Source organism: Harpia harpyja, chromosome 8 (assembly GCF_026419915.1).
Source record: "Harpia harpyja isolate bHarHar1 chromosome 8, bHarHar1 primary haplotype, whole genome shotgun sequence".
Taxonomy (NCBI): Eukaryota; Metazoa; Chordata; class Aves; order Accipitriformes; family Accipitridae; genus Harpia; species Harpia harpyja.
Window position 1 is genome coordinate 2978712 of NC_068947.1, and position 19913 is coordinate 2998624.

At 41.4% G+C, this 19913-nt stretch overlaps 1 protein-coding gene across 1 annotated transcript in view; it reads left to right on the plus strand.

Moving 5' to 3' along the window:
* Positions 1-11664: 11664 nt before the first annotated feature.
* The window catches only part of PDK3 (pyruvate dehydrogenase kinase 3), a 57417-nt gene continuing 49168 nt past the window's right edge, over positions 11665-19913 (plus strand). Inside the window, exon 1 of the mRNA XM_052794759.1 lies at positions 11665-12018. Within this exon, the coding sequence (XP_052650719.1) occupies positions 11913-12018 (106 nt within the window). The 5' untranslated portion in view covers positions 11665-11912. The remainder of the gene's footprint in view (positions 12019-19913) is intronic.

Sequence of the window (19913 nt, forward strand, 5' to 3'; positions counted from 1 at the left end):
GTACTGCAGAGAAATCAATATAAGGATAATCTCATTTGCTATTTATTTCTGGCTCATATTTTCACAGGCTTAGAAATATGCATTTCATCAGTCAGCTACTCTGGAGAGGAATGGCATGAATTTCAACACTCCTGCTATTCTTGCCTGCAAAATATTCAAAATTGTTTCTGCAGAAGCTATGGGCAGCAGTGGGGTACATTTATTTAAAGAAATTTGGAACAATGGATCACTAGTGATTAAAATAAAAATGGAAATTACATTCTGGATGCAGGAGGCAAATGAGTATTGCATTTACAATACTTTGGCATTTGGCATGTATGAACCATCCCTGAGTAGTTGCATTTTGGAAATTTTGAAACCTGGTTGTGTTTTGAAGCCTATGAAAAATGCAGATTCATGCTCCTTGTTTTATGCTAATGTGAATAGGTGAAGGAGAATACCAGTTTGTTGAAACAAGGGAATTAGCATGTGAATGGGGAGTATTGGACTTCTCCCTCTTGAAAAGGCAGCTTTCAAAGTAGAAACTAGGATTTAAATCTCACACTGTGATTCTTCTCTTTTCATATCCCCAGATCATGTTACTTGTAGTGAATTAACAGCCTTTGAGCCTGTACCCCATCAGGCTACAGCTGCTGTCATTTTAACTAATAGCCATAATCTGCAGATCTAATGATCAATGAACCAACCTGTTTTCTTTCCTCCTTCCTAATTCTTCTTTTGGATCTCAGTTTCGGTTTTCAGGACTGATGGTTACAAAAATACTTGCAAAGTAAGAATCCGACTGGGAGGCCAGCCTGGACTCCCTCCTTCCTCGTCAAATCCTTTTTTTTCAGAGGACTGCATTGTCAGCCTCGCCAGAGAGCTCTGTGTTCAGTGCTGATGTATTCCTTGTGAACAAAACAAGCTTGCAGCAGTATGTTGCTGAGTAAGCTAGATTGCAGTGACACAGGAGAATTAGTGCCTACTGAAGGGAAAAGACTTGTGGATGTAGTTTCAGGAATGTTTCCAGCACAAGCGGCCATCCACATACCTAAAATCGCACAGCTCAAACAACCTTGTCCCATACTGTAACATGTCAAGCCCCCTTCAGCAGAGACTATGACGTTCTTTGCTCATGCGAAGTAAAAACTCAGGAATCTCTGCTGTGAATGCAATTCCCCAATGAAAGCAAATTTTTGCCTTCCGAGCTCCAATACTCCCTCTCCCCCACCTCCATTCCCCCGAATTAGCCATGGTAACCTGCCCTGCGTTTCAAACACTTGCATTTGTGCAATGGCGTGCGTGTTTGCTTTCCTTCATTGTATTTTATTTGCCTTTGATTAATGACTAAAGCAAAACAAAACCGCTGTAGCTGTTTTTAAGTGCCTGCTTTAGCAGAGAACGGAGCTTGCGATAAGTCTGCTGTGGTGGCACGACTACTCCTGCCTCTGCCAGCACCAGAGCTGGGCCGCTCTGGGCTGCTCTCGAGCTGAGTCCTGCAAATACGACTTGATGCTCTCTGCCCCGTGCAGCCTGCTTTTTATCTGCAAATACATTCACATGGTTTTGAAAACGTTTTATTTGACAATAACATGGGGATTTTTCAGTTTTAGTCCTCTTACTCGTTCAGGGTAATTGCAGTAGTCTTCTTATGAAGTAACACTAGTCTGAGCTCCGTAGCAACTGGATGTTCCCACTGCAATACCAGCGAGCGGTGGCTAAAATCGACTTCTGCTGCACTGCCAGTTGGAAAGGTAGCAGGAGGTGCAGTTATATTATGCTGCTTTAAAGGTTATAAAGCTCTTCTTTCTCCTGGCAATGCCAACGTTTGCCTTTCTGACAAAATGACTGACTCTTTGATGCAATAGCTGCTTTGCTTCATAGGGGGAATGTAAGTCAGTCAGTAAAACAAGTGTTTACCGTCGTAAGAATACAAAGGTGGTTTGGTTTTGTTTGTTTTTAAAATGGATGTGTACTTGTCTTGATTGCCCTGCTGGGCAATAAAAGTTTTCTAATCAGTTCAGTGAAAATCTTGATTGGTACAGGACTGGTGTTGGTGCTGCCTTGTAATGAGATGTACTGTCTCCCAAAAGGATTTATCATAAGACACCTGTAATCTTCTCAAGAGAAGGCAATTTAGGTGGTAGCCGGTGGGAGAGAACAAGCCATTTTTCAGTTCAAGTCACCCTGATTGTCCTTCGAAAGCAGTAACCGGTGTCATGTTCCTAAATCTGCTTTACAGTTTGCTGATTTCAATGAACTTCCACCTGATGCCTGCATCAGAGAATCAGAAAGGTACTGCTATAGTTACAGTCAGGCTGTGCTTAAAGATGAGATACCATAACATGGCTGAACAGATCTCACGCTGTTGTTAAGGGTTGGGGAACATCTGCTGAACACAACTGAAAATGGCTTCTAAAAGCAAGCATTCAGCAGCCATAATAATAAAAACGGTCTGTGCTCCTCATTCTGCTTTTCGGTGTGCCTATCACACACCACTCCTGGCTTCAGCTGAAAAGAAAAGCATTAAAACTACACAGATGGGGAAACTTTGTTAATCATTTGAGTGTGACACCCTCATGTTTAGTATTCAGTTGCTTAATGAAGTGCAAAGATAACTTTGGACCATCAGTAATTCCATTCTTATCCATGTCCACATCCATATCCATATCTAATCTTTCGAAGCTAATCCATCCTACAACAAACCTGTAGACCTGAGTGATGGTGCAACATGGAGAAAGTAAGACTTCCAGGTAGCCAGGTCTCTGCACAGGACCCATTTTTCACCTGAAGAATGGCATTTTATTACTTCTGTTATCTCAAAGCGCACATCTACAAGCAAACACTGAAGCAGAAGTTTTCTCCCCACCTATGAAGCTCCTGGGCTATGCTTTCCCACTGATCATCAGAATAATTTGCAAAACAAGCTGCATATTATGTTTAGTAGGTAGAACAGTTCAAAAAATATTTCTTTGTTTCTCTTGCTAAATTACAGTATTTTCCAGTCATCTTCTTCCAGGAGGCTCTGTATAGAGCCCAGGATATTTTGCCAAATGTTACTCCTGGAAAAGCCACCAGCTGTTGGCAGCAGGCCTTCGAGCCTGAATTGAGGCCTACTATATTTACCAGGATGATACGCATGGATATGCCAAATGAACGTGATGCATTGACTTCTCCTTGGACTACGTATATAAAGACAAATCAAATTGTTGTGGGATTCTTATTTGGCATTGGTCTTGAGCCCCGTTATAGGCATGGATCTGAGCAACCACACTTGCATCCTGATGAGACTCCCCACTGTTAAGAGGAATTGGAACCTAAGATCATGATGCAAGAACGGCTGTACAATACCTACCAGAAAAGCTTATCTCTAACCACAAACTAGTGCTATTATAACCCCGACAAAGGTTTCTTGTATTAGTGAGGTGACACAATCTTTCTTTAGTAGTTCTTTTCTTTCTCCTTGCAGAACTTTATCTGCTGGAAGTTATGCTTAGGGCTAATTTGTTAAGTCACTGTACATAGACATCACCACTGTGTTTGCCTAGTTTCTCATCTAGACCAGTCTACAAGCTACAGTTTGCAAACTATTACAGAAAATCAAGCAAAACATGTCTTGCTGTTTACTCTACAGTGAAGAGGAACTCCAGAATCTGGCAAAAAGCAGTATCAGCAAAAGGTGAAAAAGTATATTTGAAGTCCAGGACGTCACAAAAAGGTATAAGATGATGTTTAACTTGTGCTATGTAAACCAGTTCAGTTTCTTTACTGTGCGCTTCCAAATCTGTAATAAACTGAGTAAATATACGAAAATGGGAACAATAAAAGCTTATTGGTTGAATAAATGAAGAAAAGTGTTTTTAACAGAGAAACTGGAGAAACTACAATCATTAGTTTAAACTTTCCATGGGGTCAAGTTAAGATTCAAAACTCCATCAATTCATGTGTAAATTCATAGAGTGAAAAAGCCCAATGAACAGTAAGAACCACAGGTTAATAAAACATATCAGGTCAGATAAACTTGATACCCAAACCCGCTGTAATTGCATGTGTTATATAAAGGCATTCTAGTGCATGTAATGCTTATTGATTTCAGAAAAGCGCTTGATATGATACTGAATTATAAAACTTTTAGCATTTGGTGCATGAGATACAAGGAAATATCATAATGGGGTGAAAAGGAGACTGATCGATGTGGAGGGACAAAGTGTTTTATCACTGCATCCTCAGAGGGCAGAGCTGCTATTGGAACAGAGGCTGTTCCCTCATCTCACTTTCTACTGCCAAGATCTGGGAGAGAAGGCAATCAGAAAATGCATTTGTGCTTCCCTAAAATGTCTTCTTTCGTTTGAGAGAGGAAAATGGCTGAGAATTCATTACAAAGGGTGTATTTGGACTCAGAATTTTTTATTAGTTTGTCTCTTGGCACACAGATACCTCTGGAAAGTGCAGCTCAGGAGCAGGAATTCTTCTCTGAAAGATTTTTAACATTCAGAAAGCTCCACAATGACAAGCATGACAGCTCTTCTTCCCAGTTGTTTCTGGAGTTGACCTTCTATACTATTTTGTTTAAAGAATCCCATTAAATGGGTGGATTCTCAAAGAAGAATGTTTTGATGTTTCTATAAAAAACTATGATGTTTCCTGGAATCTTTAGCTCTCACCTCATGGCTTGCAGCGAAACCCAAAATCCGCAGTTTCGGGACAGTCCATACGGCAGAGCTGCAGAGGCTGGGGCATGAAAGCCTTGGGAAACGTGCTTCTCCAGCCTGCTCGATAGGGTGTCAAGTACCAGCATAGATGGGAACAACTTCCTGTGATATTATGGTGATTTTCAGACAAACCCGGCAGTTTCTTCTGGAAGATTTGAGTGCATGGAAAACAAATGTTCTACACAAAATGAATGAAAAGTGCATTTCTCTCCAGGTGAGAACTTTAAGAGCCAAGACGACTCAAATCTACTCCCCTAAATGGCAGATTTTATTCCATTTATCTGAGGATACAAGAACTTCTCCTGCTGCATGGTAAATTCCAGGTAGCAAGATCTAACTCCTTTTCAGCTTCTTCCTCACAAGGCCCCTGCAGGCTACAATTCTGCAAACAAAAATGTGCTGAGATTATTTTCCCCAAAGATAAAGATATGCCAGCATGTGGCTACAGCAACTCAAACTGAAATAAAGTTTTGAATTTTCCCCTAGGAGACTCCCTAGCAAGGGAAGAAAAAAAATTCAAGAGATGGAATTTCTTTCAGGGGCACTCTCCTGCTACTAATGCCAAACTAGTGCTATCCTCCTCCTCCTCGAAGTAGGCTGACAATCCCATTTTAAAGGATCTAGTACAAAACCCAAAGATGTATTTCTTACGTATATCTAGTGACTCTTCCTCAGATGGTGTTCTTGCAAGCTGTTTCTGGAAGAGAAGATTAAAAGTAAATCCTTGGCATAAGCGTACTGACTGCTGGTTAGATTCAGTTTTGCACATTTTAGATGCGAGTTAGGACCTGGCTGTGGGGTTTTTGTACATTTGAATGGTAAAAGGAGCACCAAGACGTAGTCTTACAGGGAAGGGGATGTTCTGGTGTGGTTCTGTGCCACCCAATCATAGGTCTAACTCACTTGTTCCAATGGTTGCTCTTATGGCACAAGTAGGACAAAATACCGTGGCAATAAGAATACTCCTCCCAGACAGTTTCCTTGTTTCTTTCTGACAACTGTTACTTTGCTTTACCCTGTCTGTTAGGTTAAAATGGGACTTTCCACCTCACCGACATTTTTACCTGCCTGCTAGGAGAACAGCCTCCTGCCAGAGGAGCGTTGGGTTCAGAACTCTGCTCGTGCCTTTGGGGCACTGGCAGGGCACTTGGACAACCACAAAGACTGGCTCCTGCCCGGGGGCCACAAAGATTTGTCCTCCTTCCCCTGAAGTGCATTTGAGGAAGGGGCAGATGTGAAACTCTGTTGGGGAAAGAAAGAGAGAGGAACACTCACGGAACAAAAGGAAAAAGCGTGTCTAATGGTGTGGTGTTAAATAAGAGTGGGCAAACTCATAAACCTGAAGTGAGTTTTCCTCACTGCCGAAAGAAGTGGGTAAACTCTTTTTCTCTGCATTTACTCTCAGTTATCTCAGTGGCAACGATTTTCTTTCCTGCATGCCTTAACAATTTCAAAAGAAAATCACCTATTTGTTTTTCCTTAGAGATGAAATTTTTATGGGCTGTTAAAGAATAATGTAGCTCTGTCCATTAATATTGGACACACAGGTGGTGTCATCCGATAGAGAGACGACATCACCACCATGGTGGCACCAGCTCTACTTACTCTAAAGCCAATTACTGAGGATAGCTATGTAATTGAAGGAGTCGTGGAGTGCATACTCTAAAAAACCCTAACACATCTAAGCCAGCTAATTATAAACACTTTGACAAGCCATGGTATTTTAATTTACAAAGGGAGTCAAGAATTTCTTTAGCTTCCTAACTCTTAGATTTGCTAGTTTTTGATAGTCCCTGATGGTTCCTTGAGAAAGACTGCTGAACTTTGCTGGTCAGCTAACTAGGATGAGGAAGACTAAATGCAATGACTACCAGCTTTTGCTGGCAAAAAAACTTGGTAAAGAAGCTTTGTTTTCTTGGGTAATAGACAAGAATGGCTGAAAATGTAGACTATGATAGTAACAGAATCTAATCATACATGTGCATTCCCAAATGTAATGACCATATTTACTTTAAACTCATGCCTTCGAGTGCTATCAATCTTATGGCTGTTATGGGTAACAGCCCATCCAAACTTGCCCACCTGAGTGCATAAACACTAGGATGAGATAAATTATTAAAAATAAACCCAGATCTTTTTTGAAGTATAGGAAAGCTTCATCAAGAAACCTTATCCCTCTCTAACTCCATGTGTTCCCAGGGTGGCTTTACACGATCCACTACTTGAATCTGGCCTTGAAAGCATATAACGGCAGGTGGGAAAATACAGTGGTGTTATTGAGAAAAATTAGTACTATGAACAGAAGGAATTTATATGAAACATCACACCACCCTATACTAGTTTTTCCTGTTCTCTGCTGTTTTTTTCTGTCATCTTGTAAAAGGTACTTCGGACTATAATTCTCTGTGTGAATTTCCACCAAATAACTGTTATTGGTTACTGTTATTGTTAGTGTTTCAATTGTATTATACCCATTCTCAGCGAGTGCTTCTGAACTTTAAGATACAGGCGTTACAATAACTTCAATATAAGGGTTTTTTTGGTTAAAAAAATTACTATGAATTCCACAAAGTCAATGTGTCTAGAAAACACTAATAACCATGTTTTCTTGGTTTACGGTTTAACATTCCTTTTCCCCTCCTCTGACATCCATACAAAGAAGTTCATTATGCTGAATCCCCTGCAGCTAGTTTATAGACCTACCAAGTACTCTGCAGTGAAGAAAAACAAGCTTTGTTAAGGAGATTATGGCTCTGGTGTTTTAACAATCTGAAATTTTCGCTGCAAATAAATCTTAATTGGACGAAACATTTAATGCAAAAGCTTTGATCTCTGAAAGCAGAAGTGCATGTAATAGAAAGGTCTGGAAAGAACAAGGTCTAAAAATGTAACAAAAATGTGTCTTTTGAATTGTCCAGAAGAAGTTTTGTTACAAATTTCTATAGGAGTCAATCCCTAATTGTAACTAAGCACTAAGAAAACTCAAACATGGGGAGACCTTTCTTTTCCAGTAACTTAATTTTCTGGCTACTAGTCATATAGGTGTTCCCTATTTGTCCCTGTGGCTCTGCTAAATTAATGCATAAAGACTAGTCCCATACGTAGGGCAGCAAACGCTCTTCCATGTACACTCTGCCATTAGGGTACACGCCTCCCCCCCAGCCAAAACACAAAACTAGGGGAGGGCTGTTTTTAAACACTGGCACTGAATTCAGTGGGAAGCAGTCAGCACTTAACATTTCTGAGGGTAGGAAACACCAAAAAGCTTTTGCTTATGTAAATGTGCTCTACATCACTTCCCCTGTTTTAGGGAATCACTCTGCAGCAAAACCTGATATTGCTACTTTTCCCTCTCAAAGTTTCTGTGGTTTGTGAGTCAGAAGCATTGATTTTACAACAACTCCAATACAGAAAACCAGGAAAAACAATTAAGGCAAGATTGGCTACTCAGATTAAATTATCCACCTCCCTTGTCACAGTGATGACCCCAGAAAAACTGATTTGATGTGTCAGGGTGCCGCAAAGGCTGGGGCTCCCCGGGGAGGGGGCAGGCAGGGGCATGGGGCCGGGTGGTGCCCACGGGGCCAGGACACCACGGCCATCTCATCCGCAGCGTAGGGTTCTGGCAAGTGTTCATACCAAGACCCTAATTCACTTACAGGTGCTGAGGTTTCCGATTGCCTGCACCCCCAGCATTTTTCACTGAACGGGGACTAAGGTATTCTGGCTACTAAAGGGCCATGTAAAACTGGGGCATCTTTGACGCCTAGCCTACTTTTAGTTATTCCGGCTTTGAATTCAACTAGAAAATACGAAAATAATAGCCTTGATAAAAGGGAGATGCTAAGCACCCGAGAAATTCAGCAGCGTCAGCTGTGTTATTGATGTTAAAATTAACTTTTCCTAAGAGGAAAATCCTTTCTTCCCCTCACACCTGTAGAGGCTCTTTATCATATAAACAAAAATTCAGGGAGGCACTCGCAGGATGGGCTGCAGGAAGCATTTCTGCACCAGATGTGTGCTGAAATACATAAAGGAGGCGGGTATGAGGTACGAGAAATCCAAATGGTCCAAAAAACCAGCTCTTAGCAAAACTGAGCTTATGCTTTAAGTTTATTGATCCCGGTGACATTTTCTATTTAGCATTGTTTATAACTTCTCTTTATTTAGGCAGATTGTTTAAGAACTAGGTTTACACGTGTGCTTTTTGCTGCCTTGCATTGGTAAAATGACCATAGATATACCTACGTGCGCTTTATGTTCTCTCAAGCAAGTCTGGCAGTCTTCTTATGCACAAGGTTAGGCAGGGTTGTTGGGTGAGTCTGGGATTCGTATTTGTCTTAAGTGTGTGTATGAACAGTTTTCAGAGAATTCTCCCTATTGATTACATAATCAGCTTCTCCAGTGTCAAGAGAAGCTATCAAGAGTCCATTTGATGAGAAGAGCACAACTCTGTTTTCCAGTGACTTTGCCCAATCTTCATTATGGTTTTAGTCTGTATCAGCATAGACAAAACAATTCCAATTTTCACATGGGCTGGTCAATATAGGTTTAAAAAATTCCCAACAAAGCGATGCTGTGACACTGTTTATACTGCAAAAAAGGCTTTGTGTTTAGAAAGAAAACTCAGTAGTTAACCGTTGTCTTGCTCTTTTTTGAGGCTGAAGTGAAATCACGCTAGGACTATTTAAAAATCTGAAAGGTATATAAAATCAAGTGGCTTAAATTTTGACAATGTATCATCCTTTGAAGTCGATAATTTCATCTTAATTTGGGGAAAGATTGTTCCGTCTTTAACAGAAAACAGTATTATTTTCTGCCAGATAATTCTGCAACTCATTTCAGAGTTATGCTACAGATAAATCAAAATCAAATCCTGAAAAGTATATAACAAAAGTTTTAAAACACTTTTCCTCATCTTCCAAAAAAGCTTCAGAATTACGGGAGGTGTTTCCTGTTGTCAGCCTTGATTACATGACATGCCTCTTCAAGGTGGTCATTTCTATAACCTGCAATTGAAGTGATTTTAAAATGTTTTCCAGCTATTAGAAGTCATTTTGTACATTAGGTCAGAATTTCTCAATCTCAAATTCTATGACAATCACGATAGGAAGGATGAAGAGAGACTTTCAGTAACTGAAGAGTACCTGTTTCTTTTGTGAGTCAGTTATAAATTTATCTTGTACGTGCTGAGTTTATATTGAATTCATTGGAGAAAAAATAAAGGAATTTGTGACCAGTTATTTGTCATCAGATGCATTTGTCATAAATGTACCTAAGCCACGTCATAGCAAAGCAGGAAAAAGTAAAGACACTGATTTCATTCAGTGGTACATTTTAGCTCTCAAATACCTGGCTTCACTTTTGATTTTAGCAATCAAAATTGATTTTAATTGTATTCAGGTGCTTTCTCAGATAAAGATGGGACTTTTCAGGAGATGTTAAGTATCATCAAGAGTTGAACCTTGACAGACACTGGACACGGACAGGGAGTAGAGGGTTGGAAGAGATTCCGTCGGGCCCCCCCTACAGCCACGGCAGGCCTCGTCTTACGATACGGTGGAGCCTTCCACCTTTAAACCTCATTCTCTCCATTCCTCAAAACTTGCTTCATCACGTAAAACGAAGGCGGCCTTTCTCCTGCCGCCAGCTGAATACTGTTACTGCGAAGGCTGAATTTCAGGCTGAAGCCGGTTGCGCGTACACCATTTTATGGGCTGGCTGAGACTGATTAACTGATTCTAAATGCTAGCCCAACGCCCTCAGCTGAATGAATGTCACAGGGTGGAAACAGCCTGTGCCGAGAGGAGGCCGAGGGCACTCCGCCGTGTGGGGACAAGACCCTGTTCCTTATCGTTTAGCCTGACTCTCCCTCCTTCCCACCCATGGAGCCCACAGTGCAAGAGGCCAGAATTAAGAGACACAACCAACTGTGTGATTTAATTATAACTGAAGTTAAAAAGAAGGATTGTATTGTATTCCAAGAGCCTATACTAAAGGATGAGCGAAATGAAATATACAAGCCTGATCTTGAATTTGTGAAAGGAGACCAGGCGGTGGTTATTGATGTAACAATTCCATACGAAAGTAAACTGTCATCATTGACGGACGCGGCGGCTGAAAAAAGTAAAGAAATACTGTCATCTTAAAAGTCAAATTCAGGAAATAACAAATGCTAAAAATATTAAATTTAAGGGATTCCCTGTGGGTGCACGAGGTAAATGGTATTCTGGCAATTACAAAGTGTTAAAAGCATTAGGAATCTCAAATTCCTGACAAGAAAAAATTGTGAGATGTATTTCAAGAAAAGCTTTATTTACATCGGCTGATATTGTACATATGTTTGCGAGTCATTCGACATCTATTGTAAGAACTTAATCATCTGTTACTGTTCTGTTTTATATCCTTTTTGCTGTATTACTAGTTACTGCTTTTGCTGTATTTGCTGTTCTGTTTTATATTGTCTTTGCGGTATTACTACTTATTGCTTTGCTGTATTATTACTTAATTCTTTAATAAAACTACCCCTGGTACTCCTGCCCTGTTACCCTGGCACTGGAAAGGTCGGGATAGTAAATTGGAACTCGTAATCATGACGCGTCATACTAATCTAATTTGGACAAAATATTAATTGGAAATGTCACGTTTTTTACCAATTTGGACCACCTCACCGGATTTGACACAGGTGGACGGGCCACCTTTACTTAACTCGGAAAAGAAACAAACGCGATTCACGTGTGTTTGTGCAGCAGCCCGCCTCCCCCTCCTCCTCACCCCGGGAGCCCGCTCTCCCCCTCAGCCGGTCGCCTCACGCCGAGCCCCGCCCCGCCCTTGGCGGCGACGCGCCTGCGCGTTAGAGCGGGAAAGGACGGCGGCGGGACGAGGCAGCTCCCGCCGCTCGCTCCTCCCTCCGCGGGCGGCTGTGCGCATGCGCCAGGCCACGGGCGGGAGGGGAAGGCGGGCGGGCAGCGGCGGGGCGGCTCCCTCCGCTCGCCCCTCCCGCCGGGCCGGGCCAGGCCGGGCCGGGCCGGGCTGGGCTGGGCTGCAGAGGGCGACGGGCGCCGGCGGGCTCTCCGCTCCCCTGGCATGAGCGCGGGTGGCTGCGCCGCCGCCGCCCCAGCGCCCTAGTGCCGCTGCCGGGGAGGGGAGGGAGAGAGGAGAGGAGCGGAGCGGCGGAGGAGGAGAAGGGGGGGAGCCGGGCGGGCCGCGCCGCGCCGCGCCATGCGGCTGTGCGGGGCGCTGCTGAAGAGCCCCATCCCCAAGCAGATCGAGTACTACTCCCGCTTCTCCCCCTCGCCCCTCTCCATCAAGCAGTTCCTCGACTTCGGTGAGTGGCGGGGCCGGGGGGGGTCACGGCGGTTCTTCCTCCCCGCAGGAGCGGCGAGGGCCCACCCGGGGAGGGGGGTGAGCGGCGGCGGAGGCCGGCGCCTAGGCCTCGTCTCCTCACCCGGCATCTGGGCGGCGGGGCCTGGGGAACGCGGGGTGCGCAGTCACGGTGTGTGTGTGTGGGGGGGGGGGTGGGGTCCGGGAGGGCCCCGCAGGCCGGTGGGGGCCGTCGTGTGTGGGAGGCGGGCTCCTGTGGTGACAGCCGGCCGTGCGCGGTCGTCGTCAGGCGGGGGTAAACACCGCCGCTGCTCTGCCTCGGCGTCCTGAGGTGAGGTGCCAGGAGGCTGGAGAGGCGGGCTTGCCCCTCTGTCCTTGCGTTGTTCCCAGGCGTGGGGAAAGAGGGTCAAAAAATAAGGGTTTCTGGCCTGAAATTTTGCGAGCTTAGCGACCGAAGGAGAGAGTAAGTTGCTGATCTTGAATGCGAACGTTTTGATGTGCCATGCAGACATTGGTTTAAGTAAACCTGAGGTGTAAACTGTGACAGGACTTGCGCAGGGCACCTGTTCGTGGAAGATTCATGCGCTTTAGGAAGCGCTGCTGATGAATAAATAGCATTTTTCTTTTCAGCAGTGCTGGCCTGAAACCCAGGAATGACTCGTGTTGCTGTTAGAAAACTGACATCTCGATCTAGATAACAATAAACTTCTCATGTCTGTGTCAGAGGTTATTTGGCTCTTGCTCTCTGACACAAGAGTTGTTTAGATTTTATTGTCCTATGAATGTTCCTGGCAGAGTAAATACAAAGACCGTATGTAACACCATGAAGCTTTATAGTGTTCCTTCATTCCAATGTTACGCTAACGCTAAGGGGAGGCAAAAGTGAGCCAGTGGTGTTAAGCCAGAAAGTTATTAAAAGTGGAAATGATTGCATGTTTTTGGCAATGGTGTTAGTAAAAGAATGCTGTGAGTATAAAGAGCCAGGGCTGGGCTTGCTACCACATCTCAGTGAGACAGGGTCTTCTGCCATTTTAAAAAAAAAATCACACCTTGTCCTGCGTCACGCTAAAAGGAGAGCCTGACTAGAACCCATGCTTTCCTTCTCTGGTCTCCACTCGTGTGCGTTTGTTCTCGCTTCCCCACCCCTTCCTTTGCTGCTGTGCCTCCCCTGCTCTGGCATTTGTGCTCCTTATGCCATGTCTTTCTGTACTGGCAAGAGCGATGGCCTAAAACTTAGAATATCTTTATTTTAGCCCTGGCACTAAAATCATTTCACCATTGTCTGTTTGAAAGCTGGGTTTGTAATTTGTTGCTGGGGAAGTATTAACGTTCGTGAGGCTTTTCAGTTGTGGCTAGAGAAGTGTAAAGATTTCAGTTTTTGCTTTAATGACTTGGGTGTTCCAGCAAAACTTTGCTTTTTGGTAAGGATTTCTACCGTTCTAAGTTGCCCCTGCATTATTACTTGCTTTTCGACATGTCTTGTGTGGCAGCCTTTTAATAATGCTATTTTTTTTTAACATTGTAGTATCTCTATTACTTTATGGTTTGAAAAGTGTCTCATGATTCTCCAGGAAAAAGTAGTCTTACTTTATGATTTTAAGACTGGTTAGTGTTATGTTCCACTGTGTTAGTGGAAATGAACAGAGTAAGAACGGTATGTTACAGTCTGGCCAGTTCTGTTCTTTGGATGTGTTCCAGTCTGTTGTCGCTGGATGTGTCTGTGGAATCTTGTGTGTGTGTAGGCTATGTTTTTTAAGTGTATTCATGTCTTAAGACTGATAGGAAACTATATAGTCATTGACATTTAAAACCTTTGAAGAAAAAAAAAATGCCTACGGTTTAGGCTTCTAAGGTCACCAGGAGTTTCTAAGATTAGCAGTCTTACGTCGCATCAGCCTTGCTAAAACTATCAGCTTGATGTTAATAAGCCTTATGGGCCACTTAACATCTCCACTTACTTTCTCTTTAGTGCCTGTATTTACTTAGGAAACCTCGAGTAGGAAGATTACAGCAGTTTAATCGAATAGATTAAAAACAATGTACTTAACTTGTGTGATCCCAGGTGTTGACGGCTTTGGGTAGTTTCAAGTTTTGTTGGAGACTTCAGAGGCCTAGAGGAGAAATTGGCAAAAAACCATAAGATGTTGGTGCAAGAGTTTTACCACTCGAGGCATGGAAGGCCTGGACAACATGCACTGTATCAGGGAGCTGTGTTACTTATACCTGAATTACACAAAAAATAATTTACTGGTGGCACAGGACACGAGTATTCAAGAGAGCAAATATGCCAAGCGTAAGGAGCATGATACTCGAGGTGCAGTTCAGTTGTGTTTACCCAGCCTGAATGTTTGATGGGAAGAAGACACTCTGTTCTGTGGTCAGCTAATAGAGGCTACCTAATGTCTCACTTAAAAAGGAATGGTGTTTGTGTTGAGCTATGTAAATGTAGTGCTTGTGTTACAAGAACATGGCTAAATTTTCAAAAAATGCTGAATAAGCCCAAAAGAAATGTGTGAATAACCCTCTCATGGCAGTCTGTGATTTTGTGGTCTGATGTACATGTGTTTCTTGTATTTAAAAAAAAAAAAAAAAGAATTTGCACTTACTGTAATTCAAATTTATTTGGAGAAGGATTTTTGACTTAATTTCTGACAATATTGAAACTACAATATGGTCTTTATGTCTTTTTTTTTTTATTGGTTGCATTGTTTTAGGCTAAACTGCGTTCTAAATTTGTCTCTGCAAAATCCTGGTGAGCAGGGGGAGAGAAACTTTACATTTCTTGTGGGCTGAAGAGTCTCTTCAAACACAGTTGGTGGCAATGTATATTGACATACAGCTTAGACTTTTATAAGTGTAAGTGTGGGTTGTATGGAATACTGTTACATGCCTAGTAGGGCCATAGAGTCTCTATTCCTTTCCAATGATAGAAATCAATGATGTTTATTTTAAAACCTTCTCGGGTAGCTTAAATCAGTTAATTAAACCACTCTAAAAGTTTGGCTGTTTAAGCTAACTCACTAGTACTAAAAACCTGTCAAACAAAACAGAAAGCAATACTTAAAGCAGTGATTCTCAGTTGGTTTTTATAGCTGAGTCCTGTGTGTGTCTATATACCATGTTCTGCCATATGTGATTTACTTGCTGTCGAGCTTGCAGCTATCTTTGTAGCTGCCGCAACTATGCAAGAGGTTACTGTCTCATGGGCTTGGGACCTCCATGTCACAAAGTATGAGTGCTCAGATTGTCTGTGCTGCTTTTTTCTTTATGTGTGTTCATTTTCTGTTTGTATACTCTTCTTGAATACTGTTCATTCAGTTTCTTTCCTACAAAGTGCATTTCCCAAGATTCTTGTGCAATCTTATTCCCTTGCAAAAGAATGACCTTCTGTAAGTGTGTTTTAATATAAACAAGTTTTGACCTTGTTTAATGTTAGCATGTCACTCCAGGTTTATCCAGGCATCCATAATTATTCTGGTCTGGAAAAAAACAAAACCAACCAACTGGATTCAGCTGTGTACTTCCAGACTAGTTACTCTGGAAGTTATTTTGGTAGATTTCCAAGTGTGGGCATTCCTAAATGACCCAGTTTGATGTAATTACTAAAATATCTTTTCTGAAATGAACTTGTAAGTAGAGATGTAGTTTAACATTCAGGTACATGAATCTTTATGTTTTGGGGGCTAGACTGTTTGAGGAAAAAAAATGCCCATACTGGAGATCCATGTTGATACAGCATCTCAATTTAGATTTGCTTCAGAGTGTAAGGTAGGCCTTAGAGGATGACACGTTAATCCAAAATACCAATAATCTGCATCAGCACCTCCATATGTGGGTAACAAATCGGTCATGTATGTCTGGGGGAAGTAAATAACCCATCAGACAGGTAGGTCTATATGAGGAAAGTAGAGTTTCTATGTCTAGGAGTGTCCTGGCATTTAAAAAAACACACAGAGAGACTGGAGCTCGTTCTGCCTGCAGTACAGCCTGGCTTGATAAGGGCTAGGTGTGAGCCAAAACCCTTACAGCTGTACTAATGCTGATCTGTGCCCGAGCTAGCAAGCTCCATGCAACTGCTTGGTTTGGGTCATGTTGGGGTACCTCAGTTGACAGTAAAGATATTAATGAACATCTCATGAAACAAATGGTTGTACTGAAAAGGTTACATATGAAATAATTAAGCACAAATGAAGACACAGGTGAAATATAAATTGTCTAATCCTTTGATCATGCATGAAAGAGTCATTTGAAGTTGTGCAAGTGCTATATTGTGAATGTATGCCAGTATACTATATTTGTGTAATACTTATTGCTACTGCTCAGCTGATGCAATGCCTGAGACTTTTGTGAGTCTGAGGTTTGTTTTGTGAAAAGCATGTGCTGTGTGCTTCTGGAGCTTGTTTACTACTAAAGGTATCTTGGCCAGTTGTACTTAGCTATATTCTAGCCCTTTCTGGTTTAAGTCTCAAACCACATGTTTAGGATGAATTTTGTGCCTGTGGGGTTAAACTTTGCTTTTTTGTTAGCTCTTTGAACGTATAGGTAAAACTTAACAAAATGGCACTTACCCTTCCTTATTTGTCATGTGCTAGTGTTCATGTACCACATAGTTACTAATGAGTTTGGACAAAAAAGTCATGTATATACTTAAGATAGAAGATAGTGAATCATAGTGAATTCTTGTTGTGGAATGTAGCTTAGGAGATCCTGATTTTGTAGGTTATAATCAAAATATTTGTGGCAACTGCTACAGCTACTGGCATTGAAAAATATTGCAAAGGTTGTAATTTAGTAATTTTACTGTACTGTGAACAGCTGAGCATGCAGCAGATAATCACAGTGAGTGTATGCAGTTTGGGAACTGGTGTGTCCTGGGGCATATCTGGAGGAAAAGATGAGCAATGGATCCTCCCCATTTTAAATATAATTTTTGGTATGAAATTTAGTTTGTGGGGTACTTATCAAACTTACCTGTCTTGAGGAAGCTTGTAGGCCTCTTCCAAAACTGATATAAAGAGTAAACCAGGTATTGGCATTGCTGGTGATTGCTGTCAGTTGCACCTGCAGTATTAGATCAGGTTTCTGCAAGAGTGTTTCCTCTGCTTGTTGTCTTGTTGGCAGCAGGCATGCATCAGCTCTGGAACTGAAAATGTGCCATTGAAAAGGTAGCTAGCAGATACAATTTGAACAAGATGTGGGGGTGGGAAAGTAGAGATCAAAAGCAGCCTTATGTCTCCAAACATAATTATTAATGTTCTGATGGAAGATGACTATTAGAAGATTTTTTACACACAAAGGTATTAGAAGTTTTGTGGGTTTGGTTTTTTTTTTTTTACACAGTGTTAGTGGGGAGACCATGCATCTAAGACACTGGCAAAATTTAGGGCTAAAAGATACTATTAAATAATTACCTGCCATTTATTGCCTGCAGCTGTGTTTTTTCTACTGCTGCCTGTGCATTGACCTTAAAACCTCACACTTGATTTAAATGCATCTTCAAAAAAAATTTCCTCTTATCATGAATGTTAACCATTGGTGTGCTAACCACTGAATCGGATCAGAAAGATGAGTGCTAGTCAGGCATTACTGTCTTTTATTTTCATCTGACTGGTTTCAGCTTCCAACCAGCAATTTTGTTACAGCTTTTGTTGGTAGGTTGGGATCCTTTGATGCCTGGAATTTTTTCACTATGAGGTATTTGTACATTGTGATGGAGTATTTTGTCTTGATTTTTGTAAAGCTAAATACATTCGTTAAATGAGTTATTTCAAGCCTTATGAAAACACCATGGAATTTTTTTTTTTGGCTTTTCCAGGATTTTCAATATTATTCTTCAAATGTGTCTGTTAGACCTTTAAATAGAATCCTGATAGGAGTTTTGCCTAACATTGGAATAGAATAATTTTACTGCTGTTTTGCTTTTACCTTGAAAGGCTATCCTTTTGTCACAGTGAAAGCTGGGTGTGCAAGCTGGATTGTCTGTCTGCTTTTGTTCTCGAATTATTTTGGGGTTATTGTTTTTCTGTATTCAGTCCTTCATTCTCTAGATATGAGCATGGATGAAGTTTGCATATAATATAAAAAAGGGTTTTCTTTGAATGGGCTGTAGCACAGCAAGTAGCTGGAAACCTGTTTGATGCAACTGTTGTTATTTATAACCTGTTACTATTTACAGCTCTGCCAGTCTCTGGCAGACAGTGATATTTCAATACTATATATAATATCGAAGGCTTTTGTAGGGCCTAATATTGATTGTTGTGAAGGCCTGGAAGAGTCATTGCAGTTAGATAACTTTGTTCAGCAGTCACTATTGAACTGTGATGTGATAGAGGTATTTGTGCATGTGGGAGTACTATGTAATATTAGATCATGGTGCATTTCATTTACATAATTATCTGTATCAGTCACTTCTGGAGGCTGTTTCAGGGATTAAGTGTGCTTGTTTGATAGTCACCTTTTTTTTTTTCCCCAGAAAAAGTTTGTTTTCAAATTTTATACTGCTAGTTAAATCTTCATTAGTGCAGTTCCACAAATTTCTCAAGAAAAATGTTAGCTTCTGAATTCAGTATTTTAGTATAGCTATAGTACAAATTCCAAACTGGATCACCAAGGCAGTGGATTTTTTTTTTTTGGCTCTCACAAAGGTAAGCATTGGAAATTCTGCCTTCAGTAGGTGATTTGACTGGCCACTTCTTGCCTTTAAGTATGGGCTAGTAGTCTGCAAGTGACCATCCTCCAACTGATGGAATTGATTGTGTTTTGTTTCCCTACACAGCAGAAAATTTCTTGGTCTGTGTTCTGTTTGTCTTTGGACTGACTAAAGTTGCTGCTGCAGTCCTCTGCCAAAGGTGCTCGGAAAGGGAGGTGATGTTACGCTGCGTACGTACATGTATGCATACTCACGCACTTTTTTGCTGAAGCCGATATGGTGTTGAAGCAGACAGTTGAATGTCTTTTGGTGAAAGAAAGAGGACAAGAACGCCTAATCTGCATGAAGCAGTAAACAATCCTAGTTTTTTTTTTTTTTTTAGCAAGTAACAGAAATGATAGAGAATACAGCGTGACAAAAGTTGAGGGCTTGGCAAAGCTACTTTCTGAAAGGACAAAAAGATAGGATCTGTAGTTCTTGAAGATCTAAGAATGTTTGGGACACTTTTTTCTTCCAGAAATGGGTAGAAATTTTTGAAGTGCCTGCTTTAGTCTAGATTTGGACTAATAAGGAGGTGCTTGAAGATCCAGACCTTAATTAAATTTTGATGAAAATTATCATGAATTGATAGCATTCTTTCCCCTTGGGAATGGGAGAAATGACAGCTAGTGATTTTAAAGTAGCATAACTTTTATAAGCTAAGGAAATCAGTAGAAAGGGTCTCTCCTAAGACATAGGGAATATAAGATGATCTGTCAATTTCAGAAAGAGAAATTCTAATGCAGGTAAAAGATATGAGAGCAGCAGAGCAGTGTTAGGAATTCCAGAAATACTGTTCATTAAAAAAGAATCATATGAAAACTGGAAGCAAGGACATGTATCTTGGGTTGCAGTACAAATAACAGCTGAGGTGAAAAGTTATGGGATAGAAAAACTGTGGGAAAAAGATGCTGAGATAATTTATAGTAATTGGGGAGAATGTTGAAGTGTAATGTTTACTTGACTAAAGTAGGTACTTAATGATAAAGACTGCTGAATTCATCTTTGCTTTGATCTTTAGAAAAAGATATATTGTATCCAGAAACTGAAAGGAAATCACAACTCTCCCCCCTGTCCCTGATACAAATTTTAGATAAGCTGAAATGAGTCTAGATCCTCTTGGCTTAGTGGGTGCCAGTAGAAGTAAGCCAATGCTGTGTTTTGTGAGTAGCTGAACACTTTCTTCTGCAAATGTGAGTGGCGTGGTGCAG